Here is a 20,630-nt window from a genome sequence, read left to right as displayed (position 1 = left end):
TGCCAGCACCTGGCCCATATCCATCCAGATGCCTTTTAAATGTTGCAATTGTACTAGCCTCTGCCACTTCCTCTAGCAGCCCATTTCTCTCTCACACACACACACACACACACGGGTATAGATAGGATAAATAGACAAAGTCTCTTCCTTCTGATGGGGGAAGTCCAGAACTAGAGAGCATAGGTTTAGGGTGAGAGGAGAAAAATATAAAAGATACCTAAGGGGCAACTTTTTCACGCAGAGGGTGGTACGTGTATGGAATGAGCTTCCAGAGGAAGTGGTGGAGGCTAATACAATTGCAACATTTAAAAGGCATTTGGATGGGTATGTGAATAGGAAGGGTTTGGAGGGATATGGGCCAGGTGCTAGCATTTGGGACTAGACTGGGTTGGGATATCTGGTCAGCATGGACAAGTTGGACCGAAGGGTCTGTTTCCGTGCTGTGCATCTCTATGACTCTATAAGGTTACAAACTGACAGAAGTCTTTACATGTTCTGATGTTTCTTCATTCCATCATGCCAAAGTTTCACACTAGCATGGGCTCTGTGGAAAGAATAGCTGTCATTCGAAAATCAAATGGCATTAAGGATGGCTAGGCCCTCTCCCTTCAGTTTTGTAGCAACGAAGTCACTAATTTGATTGTAACTGCCCAATCTTTGGATAAGGCTTTAAGTAATTTAAACAGATTTTAAACTGGGCCTGCCAATCATTAAGGTTAAATTTACTCTTATTAATTCAGTTTTTAAATTTAAAAATATGTTGGGAATTAAAATATGTATGAAATAGAGTACTTGACAGTTAATCTCTCCCCTTCACTGTATCCAGCACATTTTACATTCTTACCAGACAGTCAGGGGCAATATGAATGTTAAATATTGTCTGAACAATACAGGAAACTTATCCATAAGGAAACAAAGAATGCCAGGAAAATTATGTAATGTTTGAAAATACGTATCAAAATTGCATAGAAAACCTAATTCATTGTCACAGAACCAAGAACAATATCGCTCCACACATGAATTCTTCCAGATAAGTAAGGAGGGAAATTATAACAGAACTCAAGACAAAATTATGTTAGCTCATTTACAAGTTGACACACTGAGTAAACCAAAGAACATCTTCTGTGCCTAATTAGATTGTATTAAGATTTATTGAGTTGGCTCCACAGTTTACTCACAATATTCGCCTAATAAATAATCACACCGGGTTCATAGGGTAATTAAAAATGATGATATACAATACATATGTAAAGAGACTCTTGGCATTCCACAATACAAAATCCCATCCAGGGACCTTTTAGTGGTTTTGTGGATTTTATCTTGACTACTCTATCTAGCAAAATGTTTCATAAACATAAAATGTATCATTTGAATGAAGTATTTCCTTATTTCAACATTAACATTATCTTTTATTAGTTGAACTCTGAATCTGTTAGTTTGCTTTATTTTTTTGACTCAGTTTTTTCTCAATAACCCTAAAAACTTGTATACCCCTATAAGATACCCGAGCTACATCTGTCCTAAACTGGAAAGCCCAAGTCAATGTATTCCTTCTTAATAACTCAAAATTCCATTTCCAGATCAAGACAAATAGAAACACCAAAAATAAATCAAAAGTGACATCCAAAACAGTCAATATTTTTATCATTTGACCACGATTGGAAAGCTATTGAGGTCTCTTCTGGAAGAAAAAGTGGACAGCATCAGAAAGGGGGGGGCTGAGGAGTAATTGGATTATGGATGCCACAGACTGGTTGCAGGGGAGCTATTGTGGATATGTGAAGTTGGTCAAGACAAACAAAGCATGGTATGTCATTTCCTGGCAGGAGTAATTACAGACGGCAACAGAAAACTCAGGCCCAAATATTGAAGATTAGCTTCCTCGTCCATTTCTGCAATACCTCCAGGACATAAACATCTCTCATCTGTTGGCAAGTAGAATTGTATAAAGTATTCAAGATGCAATCTTCACAGAATGTTGTACAGTTTATGCATTAACTCCTTTGGTTTATGTTCTATTGCTTTACTTTTCCAAATCAACATTGCATTGACTCTACTCATTGGCATTCTGCATCTGTTGTACATATTTAATGTTGATCCAACTCAAGACTTCCAAGTCACTTTCCACTTTATTCTCAGCTATTTCATCTCATTTATTTTTCCTTCTTATGTGTCAGTCCTTACAATTCTCTGATTTTTTTTGGCTATCATTCTGTCTGCTGATAATTTGTTCAATTCATTAGACAATTTCAAAGCTGTCTCTTCTGATTGCACAGTTCATTTTCACTTGGTATCATTTGCAATTATGACCAGTCTGCGCTGAGTTTATAAATCCATATCATTTATATAAACTAGAAATAGTTGTGGATCTGTAATGCAGTCACTAAACATGCGCCTCCAACCTGAACCATTGAACAAAATCATATTGATAGCACTCATTGGAATAAGTTTTCAGGGTTCCCGTCAGGTGGAAATGGGACAATGCCACTTCAAAAGGTAGCCACCTAATTAAAATTGAAGACTTTGCAGCCCTTGTGACATGCACTAAGTCGTCTTCAAGAAGAATTCGGGTTTCAAATGATTTTGACATTTTTGTCAAGGAACCTCCAATTAATTCAGGGTGGCATGGTGGCTCAGTGGTTAGCACTGCTACCTCATAGCACCAGGGACCTGGGTTAAAATCCCACCTTGGGGAACTGCCTCTGTGGAGTTTGCACACTCTCCCTGTGTCTGTGCAGGTTTCCTCCGGGTGCTCCGGTTTCCTCCCACAATCCAAAGATGTGTAGGCCAGGTGAATTAGCCATGCTAAATTGTCCATAGTGATAGCTGTGTTAGTCCAGAGTAAATATAGGGTAGAGGAATGAGTTTGAGTGGGTTACTGTTCGGACAGTTGATGTGGACTTGTTGGGCTAAAGGCCCTGTTTCTACACTGTAGGGAATCTAGTCTAATTCTCTTACTGCAGGTGACATTTTCAGGTGTGGGTACAGAGTTTCTTGTAAAGAATAATAGATTGCAGATCTGCTTTTAATGTCCGGCACAAATGAAACCTTGATTTACCTCCTCTGAAGTAAGGCCAGGTATGTTGATGAACCATAATTTGCTATGGCAGGGAATCCAGCAATATTTGCCAATTGTTACACTTGTCCCAGCACATTTAGATTTGAACATTTTTTTATATCACAAGCTGCTAGAATTGCCTGTTGATAATATCTCATTGAGGGATACCAAGCATGCAGAAACTTAAATCCAGAGGAAGAGGAACTATTTCTTAAATAAATAGTGCAAAAACCAAGAAGGAAAAGAGAATTAGAGAGATTTAATTCAATGCAGACCCGATACAGCAACAGAAATATAGAGGCAGAAGGAAAATAAGCTAGAGAGAGAGAAAAAAGTAGAAATTAAAAACACTGAAAAATTTATGAATTATGTATTTTAAAAAAATATATACTAATTAAATACTGAAGGAAAGAGAGATGTAATAGTTAATTCTTGAATAAAATATACTGTACATACCTGAGTAATAGTTGCATTTTTTGACTACTTTTTAAGGTTTAATTTATAGGGTCGACTATTGCATGGATACTACTTTTGAAGGGCTGAAATTGATGACCATCAAAATTCAGACTGTATCATTAGCAAAAGCCCAACTGATTTCTGAACAAAAAAAAATTATGATAATTCTGAACGCCTGGAGTGGAACACAACAGCCAGCGGACTTGAAGACCGGAAGCAGGGCAGAACAACTGGCAGACTGGAAAGCTGGAACACAACGTGACAGCTGGCACACTGACTCATAAACATTGATCTGTTATCGGTGAAGAACTAGGGTCGACCTTTGCATGAGATATAAGGAATATTCCAGGTTATTTGGCCAAAAATACGGGGTTGACTTTTACATGAGATTGTCTATGAGTCGAGTATATATGGTAATTTAACAGGAATTATCATTGATTGCATTGTTCAAAGCAGGAAAAGGGTGAAGTTAACAGATTTGTGGCAAACTAAGTTTATTTCCACCTTGCAAATGCTGCACCTTCTACTCAATACATTTCAATCATAAGTCAGACAGCAAAGTAACATTTTCAGCTCCATAACCTAGTTAGTAGTCTTTGTGTACTATGTTTAACCACATACTTGGCTCTCACCTACAGTTGCTGTGCAATTTAAATGGAAATAACAGTAAATGTCTTGAGCCTCATTGTAATTTTGATCGCAAAATGAGACTATTACAGAACTGAAAACACTTAGCTTGTCGGCTTACAATACCTTTATGCTCCACAGTTGAACTTTTTGATACATGTGATCATTTTATTAAGTTAATGGGAGAAGTATTATGCCACTGGTACCCTACTTAATAGATAATTAGTTCTGTCTAAAATATTTTATGTATTATGTTTATGCTGTATATTTGGCAGGTGAGTAGTTGCATGAAAGGAATAATGCTTCTGAGGTAAATACGTCTTCTCCCATTTTTACTCAATGAACTAAGAAATAATAATATATGAGACAAAAAAAACTCCATATTCTCCAAAAATAGGGAAGTTGCATCAGTGTTTCAGAAAAATATTTCAATATTATTTATTCTTGCAAAACTTTTGGAAAAGTTTGTTACATTATCAAAGAGACATCCAGCACAGAGAGACACTATTTTGCCAATTATGCATGTGCCAAGTCTGAGCATTTGAAATGAGCATCTCTGCTTCTGAAGCATGAAGATTAGTGACAAGTTCCCTGGTCTTAAGTCAGTTGAGAAAATGACTTCAAAATACTTAAGTGACAGTCAAAATCTTTTGAATAAGTGAGTTTTCTTTTCCATTTCCTCTTTCTGGGTTGGGTTTAAACCCATGACACAGAAAGGAACTGAACGATACGACGTTTTGTACTGAAACAGATCTCATTGCCATGTTTGCTGATATGTTAGGGTCCTTAACTGTGTGTGGGCAGCCTCAAGCTGTTACTCACTCCTCATGCATTTAGAATAAAAACCTGCCTTTACAATTAACAATTGGCAATCTTACCACTAACAAAAAAGAGATATTCAAGATAACACAGCACCCTCTTGGCAAAATTATTTATTTAGTTTTATGTAAAATACGAAGGAAAAGGCAATTACTTCAGGCAAAACTAAAACCTCCAATTGGTTCCAGCTGTCTGGCCATAATACAAATCTTAATTCTAGTCAACATACATTTTTGCACATTCTAAATCTTGGAGAGGATAACAAGCAAAATTGCTCTAATTTCTGTCAAAAAAAAAGTGAAGATTACATTTTATGAGTTATTCCTTATAAATTATGAGTGAGTAGGGAACTGGTGAGATTTAATGGATCTTTACTCTCTTCCATGAGCCCAATTTTGTTTGTTCTTAATGGTGTATTGGCATCACGCAACACCACCATTTGTTGCCCTTTAGCTGATTAACTGTTTAGGCCAATTCAATGGGCAGTTAAGAGCTAACCATATTGTTGTGCATCTGGAGTAACATTTAGAGCAGCCAAATAAGCACTGCAGATTTCCTTATGATCACAACTGACAACAATAGTGGACAAGGTAGATTCCAGAAGAAACCTGGCTTGATAATCCTTGCAGTTGGTTACTGTGGCGAATAGTCACTGAACATATTCCCATGTGTCTGCAATTAGTCTTTAAGAACACAAGTTTATTATAGAAAGGAAGAAAGATCAAATCTAAAGTTAGTTTCAAAAGGTCCTAACATAAACAGCAAAACAAAGTGTCAGGCTAAATTCTAGCAGTATCCTTTACAGATACTCAACCCCAGTAAACATCACCCCAACCCCAACTCCTTTTTGCTTTACTGAACTATTTTCAGTTTTAAACATTCTCTCCAGCTGTGCAGGCCTCAGCATTTTTATTACAGTTCTGACAACTTTAAAGCTTATACACAAACTCTCACAGCTTGAAGACTTCATTTACTGGTATCATGGAGTCATACAGCAATTAAACAGACCCTTTGGTCCAACGTAATCTCAAACTAAACTAGTCCCACGTACAAGCTCCTGGCCCATATACCACTAAATCTTTCCTATTTGTGTACTTATCCGCTTGTCTTTAATACTTTGTAATTGTGGCCATATCCATCACTTCTTCAAGAAGTTCATTCCACACGCAAATCAAGCTCTGTAAAATGTTGCTCTCATGTTTTTTTTTAAATCTCTCTCCACTCACCTTAAAAATGTGTCCCCTAATCTTGAAATTCCCCATGCTAGGTAAAAAAAAATCTACCATTAACCCTACCTGTAACCCTCATGATTTTATAAACTTATAGAACATAGAACATAGAAAAATACAGCGCAGTACAGGCCCTTCGGCCCTCGATGTTGCGCCGATCCAAGCCCACCTAACCTACACTAGCCCACTTTCCTCCATATGCCTATCCAATGCCCGTTTAAATGCCCATAAAGAGGGAGAGTCCACCACTGTTACTGGCAGGGCATTCCATGAACTCACGACTCGCTGAGTAAAGAATCTACCCCGAACATCGGTCCTATACCTACCACCCTTTAATTTAAAGCTATGCCCCCTCGTAATAGCTGACTCCATATGTGGAAAAAGGTTCTCATGGTCAACCCTATCTAAACCCCTAATCATCTTGTACACCTCTATCAAGTCACCCCTAAACCTTCTTTTCTCCAATGAAAACAGCCCCAAGTGCCTCAGTCTTTCCTCATATGATCTTCCTACCATACCAGGCAACATCCTGGTAAACCTCCTCTGCACCCGTTCCAGTGCCTCCATATCCTTCCTATAGTATGGCTACCAAAACTGCACACAATACTCCAGATGCAGCCGCACCAGAGTCTTATACAACTGCAACATGACCTCAGGACTCCGGAACTCAATTCCTCTACCAATACAAGCCAGTACGCCATATGCCTTCTTCACAGCACTATTTACCTGGGTGGCAACTTTCAGAGATCTGTGTACATGGACACCAAGATCCCTCTGCTCATCCACACTACCAAGTATCCGACCATTAGCCCAGTACCCCATCTTCTTGTTACTCTTACCAAAGTGAATCACTTCACACTTCGTGACATTGAACTTCATTTGCCACCTTTCTGCCCAGCTCTGCAACTTATCTATATCCCGCTGTAACCTGCCACATCCTTCCTCACTGTCAACAACTCCACCAACTTTCGTATCATCTGCAAACTTGCTCACCCAACCTTCTAGCCCCTCCTCCAGTCATTTATAAAAATGACAAACAGCAATGGTCCCAAAACAGATCCTTGCAGAACACCGCTGGTAACTGCACTCCAAGATGAACCTTTACCATCAACTACTACCCTCTGTCTTCTTCCAGCCAGCCAATTCCTAATCCAAACCTCCAACTCCCCCTCAATGCCATACCTCCGTATTTTTTGCAGTAGCCTACCATGGGGAACCTTATCAAACGCCTTACTAAAATCCATATACACCTCTCCACCTCCTATGGTCCAGTGAAAAAAGTCCCAGTATACCCAGCCTTTCTTTATAATGCAAATCCTCCATTCCTGCCAACATCCTGTAAATCTCTTCTGAAAACCTCCCCAGCTTAATAATATCCTTCCTATAACTGGGTGACGAGAACTGCACACAGCACTCCAGAACAGGCCTCATCAATGTCCTCTACAACCTCAACATGACTTCCTAATTTCTATTCTCAAAATGACTGATCAGTTAAGGGAATCATGATAAATGCCTTCTTAACTACCCTGTCTATATGTGATGCAAACTTCGAAGAATTATGTACCTGAACCCCTAGGTCCCTCTGCTCTACAACATTACCTAAGGCCCTACCATTAATTGTATAAGTTTTACCCTGTTTGTTGTGCCAAAATGGCATTTTCTGCCCACAGACTTCAAACTCTTCTGCTGGGCTAAAACTGATCCCCTGAACTGAAAGTTTGATTGCTGTATGAACTTAAACTAAGCTAGTGGTTCCTAGTCTGTTTTCTCTGTCTGTCATAAAATCGGCAGTGTAAATATTTCATTTTATCAAGGTTGCAAGTATCATGCTGAGCATTTAACTGAGTCACATACTTTGTTGGAAGTTATGTAGTTAGGTCACTTTTCCACATAACTTGCTGACCGCTAAATAAATGCCATCACAGAACTGAAACCAAAATTCACCAACATCTAGGATCTTATGAACTACAAGCGTTTTTACAACAATTGATGATGATTGACATGGTCACCATTATTGAAACCAGACTTAATAATTGCATCTAAATTCTATTAGTTGACATGGTAGGATTTGAACTCATGTCTCCAGACCATCAACCTGGGCTTACTAGATTACTATTCCAGTGATATTACTACCATATCACATCACATCACATACTTCCCCAACCAAACTGATGGCTCTCCTGCCCAATCCAAAATCCAGCACAGTCTGAGTTGTGATTTTAGACATTGGATCAGTTTTTAATCTTGCATCATTGCATTGAGTTAATTTAGGCAAAAGAGTAGGAGCAAAACACTCACCTTCCTGTTCCCAGCATATCAGAATATGTAGGCTGAGGCACTCCCAAGTCTACTTAACACAAGCACAATGCCTGGAGATGACACTTCAGCCACATGTTTCAATGTGATCTAGACAATTTCTATCATAAGCAACTGACAATACCTTAAGAATGAATTCCTTTGTCCATCCACGCATTTAGTGGAACACTGGTTAGGCACACTTTCTAATAAACCTGGTCAAAAATGGTATACATCTGTGGAGAAGGTTGGTTTTGAACCTAAGTCTCCTGGATCATAGGTTGGGATACTACCACTGTGTTACAAGAGACCAGACAGAGCACAGATTAGAGCATTTACTTCTTAAGCAGTAATGTTTCAGAGCAGTATTTAACAGAAGCAACTGGGTATCATCCATCTGTGAAGAACAGGAGAGATCCTGAGGTGTCCTTCTTTCAGAGAGGTCCAATGAATTGTGCTAACTAGGCATCAAGCATAATCATAGAGTCATACAGCAAGGAAACAGTTGTAACTGTACCCGTGTCCACTACTTCCTCTGGAAGTTCATTTCACAAATGAACCGCGCTCTGTGTAAAATAAATTGTTCCTTATGTCTTTTTAAAACCTTTCTCCTGTCATCTTAAAAATGTCCTTTAAGAGATGGACCTTTCCTGGAAACAAGGAAACAACAACTTCCTTCTCATGAGGTGGCCGCTAATCAGAAGTTGACATTAGTGCCACCAGGATAGGGCTGGCAGCTGTTGGTAATGCATCCAATCAAAACCCAGGATTGTCAGGTGTCCAAGCAACAAGTAAGTGATGGTGAGAATGGGGCATACAGGATATGGGGAAGAAGGCCAGAGTCAGGAGTTGGGGACAGCTCAATACAAGCAATGTTTCTAATGGTTCTTATGATAATTGTAATTATTGATTTCTCTCACCTGACTTGCAGGAGTGCCCATCTTCTTGTAGAATATATCCTGGGAAACACATGCACTCATAGGATTCTGCTGTTTTCATACAGAAATGCTGGCACAATTGTCCAGGGTACAGCGAACATTCATTTAATTCACTATCAGTTATGTAGTTGAACGTAGCCTCTTCATGCACAGAATGAGCTTCTTTAAGACTTTCTGTTTCTAAAACTAAGGAACAAAATATTATCAGTTATTTAGTTCAGTAACACCAACTGGAAAGCACCTTCAAATTGGAACAAACAAAATTACTCCCAGACTTGCTCAAGACACTCGGAGCAATTCAGAAGTGTTTCCTGAATCACTGTTGTGTGAGGGAATAGTTCTAAAAGAGTTAATATTTGAGCTGTACTGAGTCTGACCAGACTGACATTCTAACTGCATTTGTATGGAGAATCGTGGCACAGTCTATCAATGAAAGCATATGATTTCTCCACCTCTTGTCAGTAATGCCTAAAATTCCTAAGAGTAACTGAAACTTGCATTTAAATGCTGAACTGCAATAGGCTAACCCAGGTAGAAGGATCGCTGGCAGTACTTTACTCACAACTTCAAGTAGCTGATGCCAAGTCATTACATCTTGTTATGATAGTCAGGCAACAATTTCCATAGAAAAATAGATGCAGGGGGTCCTTGATTTACAAATGCCTGATTTACAAGCATGATCTCATACATCTCAATGGGCTGAAGGGCTTTTTCTGTGCTGTGACTCTATGACTCTATCGGTGTAATTTTAAAGATGCCATATATGACGAGTACTCATGAATGGCTCCTTTATCTTGCCCTGTATTGTGTTCCATCTTGGTTACAAATCGACTTGCAAACAAACTCCAGAACAGAACCTATATGTAACCTACAGATTATATGTGTTTGCATATAAACAAACTTTGATTCATTTCAGACACCAATACATAAATCAGTGGTTGTTTGAACAATTTCAAAGTTTCATCTGAAAGACTTTAAGATTTTTGATCATCGAGTGTTATAAAATTAAATATTTTCTCTTTGGGGTTTTCAATGTTAAGATTAAACACTTCCTGATCATTTACTAATGTATGTAATTGCAGACTAAAGGGGCACAGTATGGTTTTATGAAGCACCATAGATGATGTCTTCACTGCATTGCAAATCCAAGAAAAATAAAAGCAATCAACTGCTTGATATGGACTTTCTGGTCTCACAGAAGTTTTTGACTCTATCAACAATAAAAACTTATGGACTATCCTTCTCAAATTTACCTGCTCTCAACTATTTTCTCACTGTTCTCTACATGCTCCATAATGCCATGCAAAACATGATCCAAAACCACAACAATCTCTTACAATGAAAAATTGATCTAGTCAATGGCTATGTGATCACACTGACACTATTCTCCATCTTACTCACTGTACCACTGCACCCCATCTTCAGCATATTACAGACAAGTATGGAGTTAACATACAAAACAGTCAAGACAACTATTCAACCTAAGCTGCCTTCAATTTGAAACTAAAATCAGTTCACCTTCAGTCATTGAGCCCCAGGATACAAGGTGCACCAAAATTGACCTCCAGATAATTATGGATTTTTTTTTCTATAAGATAATGCATTATTCATTAAATACCTGGAAAACTAGGGTCTTCCTCCAAACAACCCTGAAGCACAAACCCTTCCCATATCAATTAAGACCAATGAAAGATTGTGGGAAATTTGCACTATTTTTCACAACTTGGAATCCTCAAAGAGGCAGATATCAGTGTCAAAATCCATCTCCAATGTGCCAGCTCAGTTTTTGGCTTAATAGAGAAAAGAGAAGTTGAGAAACAGGATATCAAAGCCAAGACTTAGTTTATGGTTTACCAGATAGCAGTGATCTCCATATTCTTAATATGCATCAGAGATTGAACAATCTATAATAAGCACTTCAAAGCACTAGTGAAGTACCATCAGCTGTGTCTTCACAAGATCAGCCAAATCTGGTGAAAACAATAAATGTCCAATAGCAGATTTCTCTCCCAAACCAATGTGTCCTGTATCAAGGTGCTAATTCCTCAACTGGCCCCACTGGGGAGTATACATTGTTGACATGGCTGTCTCCAGACCCCCGAATCAACTGCAGTACTCAGACTCAACTGCAGCAAGAAACCCCAGCAGAACAACAGAAATAGTTTGGAGACACCCTCAGAACATTCACAAAGCACACAAATAGCCCCACTGATACGTAGAAGACTCTGGCCTCAGATCAACCGAAATGGAGAAGGTTCATTTGGGAAGGCGCCAAACACATTGAGAAACATTCTTAGGAACAAGCAGAGGTGGAGCTGAGGCATTAAACAATGTGCATAGACCTCTCCAATGATATATCTATCTGAACCATCCAACTGCTCTGTATGTGGCAGAGTCTGCTGATCACAGGTTGGACTGTTCAGCCATCTCGGAAACCATCAAACCAACATGGGAACAACTCATCCTCCATTCAGAAGAACTAGTCAAAAGAAGGAAGATTTCTCTTGTATTTTAGAAGAATGAGCCTAAGTTTGATCTACAGAGAAAGATGATCTAACAAGTACTACTTCCTCCACCACTTATCCTTTATTCCCATCAATGTTAATTCTAACATTTCTAATTTTTACCAAATGAGCTCATTTTGATGCTGTGGACAATTTTTTTATCTTTGATTTTAGCACCATAGGTTTGAATTCTGGATGAGACACTTGCAGATACATTAAAAAGCTAACTGAGGTGCAAGGATGTCAATAGGATAACAATGGCATTTTAACTGGCAGCTGAGCCCTGTCAGGCTGCAACAAGTTTGTAGTAAAGATGAACAGAATGTGCAGTGAAGTAAACATCTTTTCTTAGTAGGGTCAGATTAGTCCTCTGGGTCGATGAGTGTATTGCACATGTGTCCTGGTTTTCCAACTTGGACACCACAAAATCCAGACACAATTAAAATCAATCCTTGGGTTAGGACTACTCAAAATGACTTCATGTGGCAACCTTACAGATGGAAGACATTTATTCCATTAGCTTATTCTGTAACAAATTCCCAAGTGAAAGGGAAGTGTCTATGTTGCGCCACTCTGTTTTCTTGGTTCCATTCCCCAACAGTGCTTATTTATTCTAGGCAAATCACACACCCACGTTCACAACATTAGATTTCAGAAGGGTGTGAGACATTTTTCTTCTAATGATACGAGTTTTATATTCAATCTTTTCCTTTCAAGTCCCGTGTTGTTATTGTCCATCTGATTTCCATGCTTTATATCATAAAAGGGCACAATATATCCCAGCTTAGAAATAATGTGGAACTTTGGAATCATGCAGATGTTTTGTTATGGCTAAGGTAGGAATATGTGACTAATAGTTTTAAAGATAGCATGATTCTTCAGAATTCAAAATAATTCCACATGTAACAGATATATCTGTTGTTCCTTTCTTTTAAAAGTAATGACTTTGCAGGAAAATAGTTATCAGATGCAGTCATTTTCCAGTGCTGGCACTAAATGGATTTATTGGAATGCAAGAACTTCATGATGTGGCAAACACAGAGTAATGTGATTTCTTTCAAGAAGACAGTATTATGTGGGTGGAGATTAACTGCTGAGGACACCCTACCACCATCCAAAAGTTAAAAATGGCATTCTCCTTTTGTTATTTCCACATAAAGGCAAGACTTCCTTCCATCTGTCCTCATCACACTGCACATACAAAAACAACGGAAAATGTGAAAGAAGCCTTTATTATACAAGCCAATTTCCATTTGTCTATTTTTATGACCCCACTAAATACTGTTAGCATCAAAATCATTGAGAAAGTAGCTCAACACTGAAAGTAAGTGCTTTAATTAAATTTGTAATAATTCATAACTACATGCAAGACTAATTTCTGTGAAATAACCCAAAATTATTGTCTTTTCTTCAAAGTACCTTCCTTTGAGTTGAAAACCATCACATAACAAAATTAAAAGATACTCTAAGAAAAGAACTGCATGAAGCTGACTTCAATTTAAATCAACTCGATTTTAAAAGGAGTACTTTTCATTTCCAAGCATTTGTTTATCCATTAGAGACAAGAAAGAAATTTGATTTAGCTAAGGCTATTAACATCCTTAGGATATCTTAAGTCAATGAACTATCTCTGAATAAAGGTCAAATGCTGCAGATGTTGGAAACTTGAAACAGATACAGCGAATGTTGGAGAAAATAAACATCCATGGAGGGAAAGAGTTACTGTTTCAACTCCAGTAGGATTCTTCTTCAGAACCGAATTATTAGAACTCAACCATCTTTGAAGTTTGCTATTTGTTGTTTTGTAGGTAGTGGGGTTGCAGTAGCTGCAATTTTCACACAATTACAGTCAGACTTACCTTAACTTCAGATGTTCACATTTGAGGATGGATTTTATTCAAGACAGGCACTTTTGTTTGAAATGTATTATTTGGTGCTATATTTTATATACAATATAGAATTCCTGACTTTGTTATAAATTTACCTTATCTTTTTACGTACTTATTACAGAAATTCTATCAAACAATAGGCTGGAAAAGCTTTCTCTCTTTAACTTTGTTCCAGGTCAACGTAACAGAAATAATATGATTTCTTAATAAATGGTCATTTTTTTTTGCTTTATTTTCTTTAAATTTGCATGATTAATAGGTACTGATTCAATTTTTAAAAATTGCTTAACTTACCATTCTTCAAATTTGCAGTCACTTCAATTTCCAGTTTTGACATTCTAAGTTAAGAAAATCAAGCTAGCTTACACTTTTGTTCTTCTGCTACATTGTTGGTGTACAATTAAAATTATACTAATAACCTGGATTATTGTAGTGTAATGTACATCAAAGAGTACTTTCCACTGGTCTTTGGAATTTGTCAGAATCTCCTGCCAACACATTTTTCTCTTCCCTTCATTCGGCTCCACCTGAAGACAGCTTCAGAGCGAGAGCCAAGGCATTGTTTCCAACACACATTTCTTTTCTGCCAACTAGAATCATCTGTGTTATTACTTCAACCATCAGTTTGATGCAACAGCATATTCCTAATTGAAATTAAGTCCCATTTTTTTCTCTAAAGAAAAATGTTAGTAATTTTTATATTGAATCTACATACAATTTCTTTGGCTATTTTTGATTTTTATTAAACTTTTTTTGCAATGTGTTTTCATAGCCACAGAATAGCTGAATTTATAGCTACAGCATCGTCTACACCATACAACATTCATTCACTGAAATCAGTGTGAATAGACTTAGGAGGGCTTTTCACTGAATTTTTTAATCATTTAAAAATGGCACACAGAATCGAAATGCTGTAGTCCTCCCCCAATCCCCATCTTTTCTAACAGATCCCATGCTTGCTAGTTATATAAAAGAGACTGTCAGATTCACAGATGAAGGTAATTGGAACTCAGAGGGCCACTTGAGTAGACCACATTTAGTTATTACAAGGACCTTAACTATGCGAGTCATGAAGTTATAGCGTGGACGTAAATACTTTTTTAATGGCGCTGCAGGCTTACTGATTTTCATAATCTCAAATTTCTGAACCTACCACTCAATGAAAAGAAAACTAACTGCTGCTGTCGGTGATTATTCAAAGGAACCTTATTGGCAAACCAGTTCCACCTGCATCGCAAGGCTCCAGACATAAGAAATGCCAGTTATGACAACGCAATGGAAAAGTTGGAACGAGTGAAGGGTGACGGGAGATTTGATTGACATTTTCAAAATCATAAGGGAACTCGACAGAGTAAATAGGGAGAATTATTCCTGCTTGTAGAAGGATGGCAAATAAGAGAACACAGTTTTAAAGTGTTTTGCAAAGGAAGCAAATGTGTGGTCATAGAGTCATCATGTTGTACAGCACGGAAACAGACTCTTTGGTCCAGCTGCCCATGCCAACCAGAAATCCTAAATTAATCTAGTCCCATTTGCCAGTGTTTGGCCCATATCCCTCTAACCCCTTTCTATTCATGTACCCATCCAGATGCCTTTTAAATGTTGTAATTGTACCAGCCTCCACCACTTCCTCTGGCAGCTCATTCCATATACGCACCACCCTCAGTGTGAAATTGTTGTGTCACAGGTCCTGTTTATATCTTTTCCCTCTCATCTTAAATCTATGCCCACTAGTTTTGGAGTCCTTTATCCTGGGAAAAAGACCTTGGCTATTCACCATGCCCCTCGTGACTTTATAAATCTTTATAAAGTTGCCCCGAACCTCCAATGGTCCAACCTATTCAGCCTCTCCCTATAGCTCAAACCTTCCAAAACTGGCAACATGTTTGTAGACCTTTTCTGAATCCACTCAAGTTTAACAATATCTTTCCTATAGCAGGGAGACCAGAACTGAACACAATTTGCCAAAAGTGGTCTCATCAATGTCCTGTGTAGCTACAATATGACCTCCCAACTCCTATACTTGATGCACTGACCAATAAAGTGTACCAAACACCATTCTTCACTACCCTATCTATTTGTGACTCCACCTTCAAGGAACTATGAACATGCACCCCAGGTTCTATTTTTTGTGCAACTCTCCCCAGGACCCTATCATAAAGTGTAAACTCCTGCCCTGATTTACCTTACCAAGTTGCACACCTTGCATTATCTACATTAAACTCCATCTGATCAAGGTCCTATTGTACTCTGAGATAACATTCTTCACTGTCCACTACACCTCAAATTTTGGTGTCATCTGCAAACTTACTAACCATTCATCCTATATCATTTATATAAATGACAAAAAGCAATGGACTCTGCACTGATCCTTGCAGTACACCGCTGGTCACAGGCCCCCAGTCTGAAAAACAACACTCCACCCTCTGTGTCCTAACTTCAGCCCATTTTATATCCAAATGGTTAGCTCTCCCTTAATTCCATGGCATCTAACCTTGCTAACCAGTCCGCCATGCAGAACCTTGTCAAGGTCCTTGCTGAAGTCCATATAGATAACATTCAATGCTGTTTCATCAATCTTCTTTGTCCATTTTTCAAAGAATTCAATCAAGTTACTGAGATACAATTTTCCATGCATAAAGCCATTTTGACTATCCCCTAATCAGTATTTGCCTTTCCTAATATATGTAATTCCTAACTTACCCACCACTAACATCTGGGGCAAATATTTTCGTAATGTTAGTAGTCATGTTTGGACTGCATTGACTGAAGTAAGTGTACTTAAGACAGGTTCAATTGAGGCATTCAAGAGGTCATTGGATGTTTATTTAAATAGGGAGAATGTGGAGGGATTGTGGAAAAGGCAGGGATTATGAGCTGGAAAATGCTCATAGAGCTGGCACTGGTGTGATGAGCCAAATGGCCTCCTTCTGCTCTGTAGTGATTGGAACCAGGTTAACCTCATTTACCACGAGGTCCTTGATTGGGCCTCTCTGACCAATATAACCAGGAAATTACAATCTCCTCAGTCAGGGTGCTGGCCATAGCCAGTGTACCTTGCAAAGGGTGACTTGGTGATGGGAATACCAGCCTCTGTGCAGTTCATTCATGCTTTGTAACACAATTCTGTGATTCTAGTTCAAGTCTGAATCCAGAACTTGAGCATAAAATTTAGACTGGCACCTCAGTGCCATTCTGAGGGATTGCTAAATAATTGAAGGTGCAGTGTTTTGGATACAACACTAATCCAAGGCCCTATTTGTCTCTTCAAGTGACTGCAAAAGATTCCATTGCACTATTTTGAAGAAAAAATGACTTGCCTGTCAATGAATATCACAAAGCACATTATCACATATTTGTGGCTGTTAAGCACTTTTAGGAATACAGTGACCCTGAAAAGTACCATATAAAATGCCAGTTTTTCTTTCTTCTTTTCTAGCTTGCCTCCTGATGGGAATGATTCAGCTGCTCTCTGCTATCCATCCTCTGTGAGGTTTGGAATTGAGCTGAAAGTTGCTTTGGGCCAGATCGGAGGGTTTTAAAATGTAATCAGCTCACAATGCTGGGAATTAAAATCCAATCTTTTGTCTTTTGTAAATTCCTTTCCAATATTTCTATTTTTCCAAATGTTGCATTTGTAACATGCTGATTTTTTTTAAAATCAGGTTTTTATTTGTAATGCTCAGCTTTTCAATGAACCTTTTTGCACAACAGAATAGCAGCTGTACTTTTAACAAAAGAACTTGCAAAAATGTAACATTAGGAGCAGGAGTAGACTGTTCAGCCCCTCGAACTTGCTTTGCCATTCAATAAGTTCGTGGCTGTTCTGACTGTAATCTCAAATCCACATTCCCACCTACCCTGATAACGTTTCACCCCCTTGCTTCTCAAGAATCTATTTTCCACTGCCTTAAACATATTCAAGGATTTTGCTTCTAAAACCTTTTCAGGAGTTTCACAGTCTCGTGACTCCTGAGAAGCAACAAAAGAATCTGCCTCATCTGTTTTAAATGGGCAAGCCCTGATTTTTATGACAATGACAACTTAGGTATAGATTTTCCCATAAAAGGAAGTATCCTCTTCACATCCATTTGCATGTAACTGATTTACTTCAGTTGAAACAGTGGTACACCTGAATTTTCCCGATCACTTGACTTGTCTGTGGTATTATCTCTTAAAATCCTTCGTATTTCTTTTTCATATCTGCTCTCCATCTGCAAAATGCAAACTTTTGGTACATTAGAAATGCACTGGTATGGATTTTCAAGAAATCTGGTCTCACACAGCCTAGATTCACCTCAACTTAGTACAATATCTGGAGTTTGACTCTGCTGAAACCAGGGCTATATGCAACCTAAGCGCTGTCACGTTCAGTGCATATGAACTTCCTCAGATATCTGTTCCCTAGGTATTTAGAATAACTGAAAGCTGAAATGGTCTTCATGCCAGACATATCTCTGTTCTGGATAATATCGGAGGCAGTAGAGGCAAAGTTTCTTATTGTGAGGTATCATGGTCAAAGACCCTATCAGTGTTTGACATTCATGCTTATTTTTGGATTGTTTCTTGCTCCAGTGTAGACAAATGAGCTCCATAGGAAATTTGGTTATCAATTCTTATCAACAAGATTAATTGTGAAACCAAGAGAAAATTTAAGCCAAACTGGTGAAAAGAGGTTGAAGAAATTCTGGCCGATTCTTTTCCAATTTTGAGGTCTGTCTCTTTAAAACTTTTCAGTGGAATTTCCCCAGCTTCTGAATGGTATGCACAATAGCGAAGCATTTGGGAAATATGGTGAGAATGGAAAAATGAGATTCCGAAAGTCGAGAAAACAAATGTTCAAATTCTGCAACTAAACTTTGAAGAATGAGATGAGAATCTCACTAGTGAATGGTGAGGGGCCTATTTGCATGCATTAGCATTCCATTAGTAACTAATCACACCTCATTGACATGCATTTTCATATTCTCCCACACACTACAGAAAAACTAGACAGAAACAATTCCTGACATGAAAGTCACAGTGGTTACCTGGCAATTCCAGATTGTTTCCTGTCCTTCCGAGTCCTTATTGGCACTGCATCCACAAATACCCACTCCCTCTGCCACAAACACTCCACTTCTTAGCAGCAGTGTATACTGTCTATAAGGTGCAGTGCAGAAATTCACCAATGCTCCTTACACAACATCTTCCAAATCCATGACCACTTCCATCTAGAAGGACAGCAAATAGTTGCAAACTCTCGACCTGCAAATTTCCCCCGATCGTCCTGACTTGGTAATATATCACCAGTCCTTCACTGTCACTGGGTCAAAATCCTAGAATTCTCCCCGAATAGTATTAAGGGTCAAGCAACACCAAGTGGACTAAAAGGCACAACCATATTTTCAAAGGCAACTCAGGACAGGCAATAAATGCATTCACAGCCAAGGAGGCCCACATTCAGTGAATGAATTTTCTAAGACTCCTGCCCCATATATTTCTTTTAAAAGCACGTCCATCTACTTCACTCGTGCTGAGACTATTGATTAAACATTCTCTTTATATCATCAGATCTGCGTTTGGATTATCATATGCACTAATTGCTCGGTTAACAGCTCAAAGTCAGTATTAGGTTTCTCCACACCCTACCTCATGACCACATTGTCTGCAAATGGTGTACAAAAATGTGCTGACCCTATATCTCTATTCCTTTGCTTACAGCTTTGATATAGTTCTGCTGCTATAGTACCACATCACTTTTGTTAATTCATCTCTAGTATCTTGTCCTTATCTCAGAGAAAGATTCTCTCCTTCTATTCAGAACCATAAATTCATATTTATATAGTTACACGTTACTCAATACAGCTCTCTAGTGCTGTATCTAAATCTTTCTCTTTTACATCCTTTCTCGTGTTTTTTTCTCAGCCTTGCTGATGTAAATAACATAATCAACTACAACCTTGATTTATTTATCCCATTCCACTACACAACCTGCTTTAGAATTTTTGTGATGCAGTGAGTGTATGTGACTGCCACAACTGTCTGCACTGAACAGCTGTCACTGCTATGTCTCACTGCAGTTAACATCAGGAGCAAATTCCCTCTCGAATGAGCCAGAACTCTCGCCATGGAGAGGTTGTTGGGTTAGGGTTAGGGAGGACTCTGCATAGTTTTATACAATGTCATCAATGTGTGTCACTGACCATGAGATCCATTCCAATGTCTTTTGTGTAGAATGAACTGCAATATGTACTGGTAGTTCTGCTGAATGGCAGAATTTACATTATTGCAGCAATGTACAGAGGAGTTGCAAAGAAATGCACTGAGGTGTGAATAGTAACTCCGCAGGAACTTGCGGCAGAGCCAGAGGGGTTAGGTCCAAATTGTATGCATCGATTCTCTCAAATCATTCATTGCCTTTGGTTATTGATTTCTGTCACACAGATTTTTGACATATTTACTTTCAGGTTGGACTGGCAATGCAATGCAATGCAGCTTTTATGATACCTCAGGAAACAAAATGAAGGATCTAGAGTCACTCATGTTATAAGTAGGGAAAAGCAGTTGTAAACAGTCCATTTTTCTAAACAAAACTGAATATGCAAAGCAGACATGTAACTATTTAGAATTTGATAGCTTTATCATTATTAAAATAGAAATATCCAGCTACTTTTAAATTTGCAAGACAATCATACATGTAATTATAACACCACTTTTTTTTAGTAAGCTATTGTTGAAGTACATCTATTTCTCACTACTGCTTTCATACAGTGCATTATAAAAGTGAAAACCTATGCACATTGAAACATGACAGTTAAACTGCACTACACTGT

General features: G+C 38.3%; 1 protein-coding gene across 4 annotated transcripts in view; it reads right to left on the bottom strand.

Moving 5' to 3' along the window:
• Positions 1 to 20,630, bottom strand: part of fbln2 (fibulin 2) — a 181,667-nt gene that overhangs the window by 49,072 nt on the left and 111,965 nt on the right. For all 4 annotated transcript variants that reach the window (XM_060835552.1, XM_060835553.1, XM_060835551.1 and 1 more), the window contains one exon: positions 9,405 to 9,608. In XM_060835552.1, coding sequence (XP_060691535.1) covers positions 9,405 to 9,608 — 204 coding nt within the window. The remainder of the gene's footprint in view (positions 1 to 9,404; positions 9,609 to 20,630) is intronic.

The sequence above is a fragment of the Hemiscyllium ocellatum genome, chromosome 14 (assembly GCF_020745735.1).
Source record: "Hemiscyllium ocellatum isolate sHemOce1 chromosome 14, sHemOce1.pat.X.cur, whole genome shotgun sequence".
Lineage (NCBI taxonomy): Eukaryota > Metazoa > Chordata > Chondrichthyes > Orectolobiformes > Hemiscylliidae > Hemiscyllium > Hemiscyllium ocellatum.
This window is presented reverse-complemented; position numbering and strand designations above follow the sequence as displayed.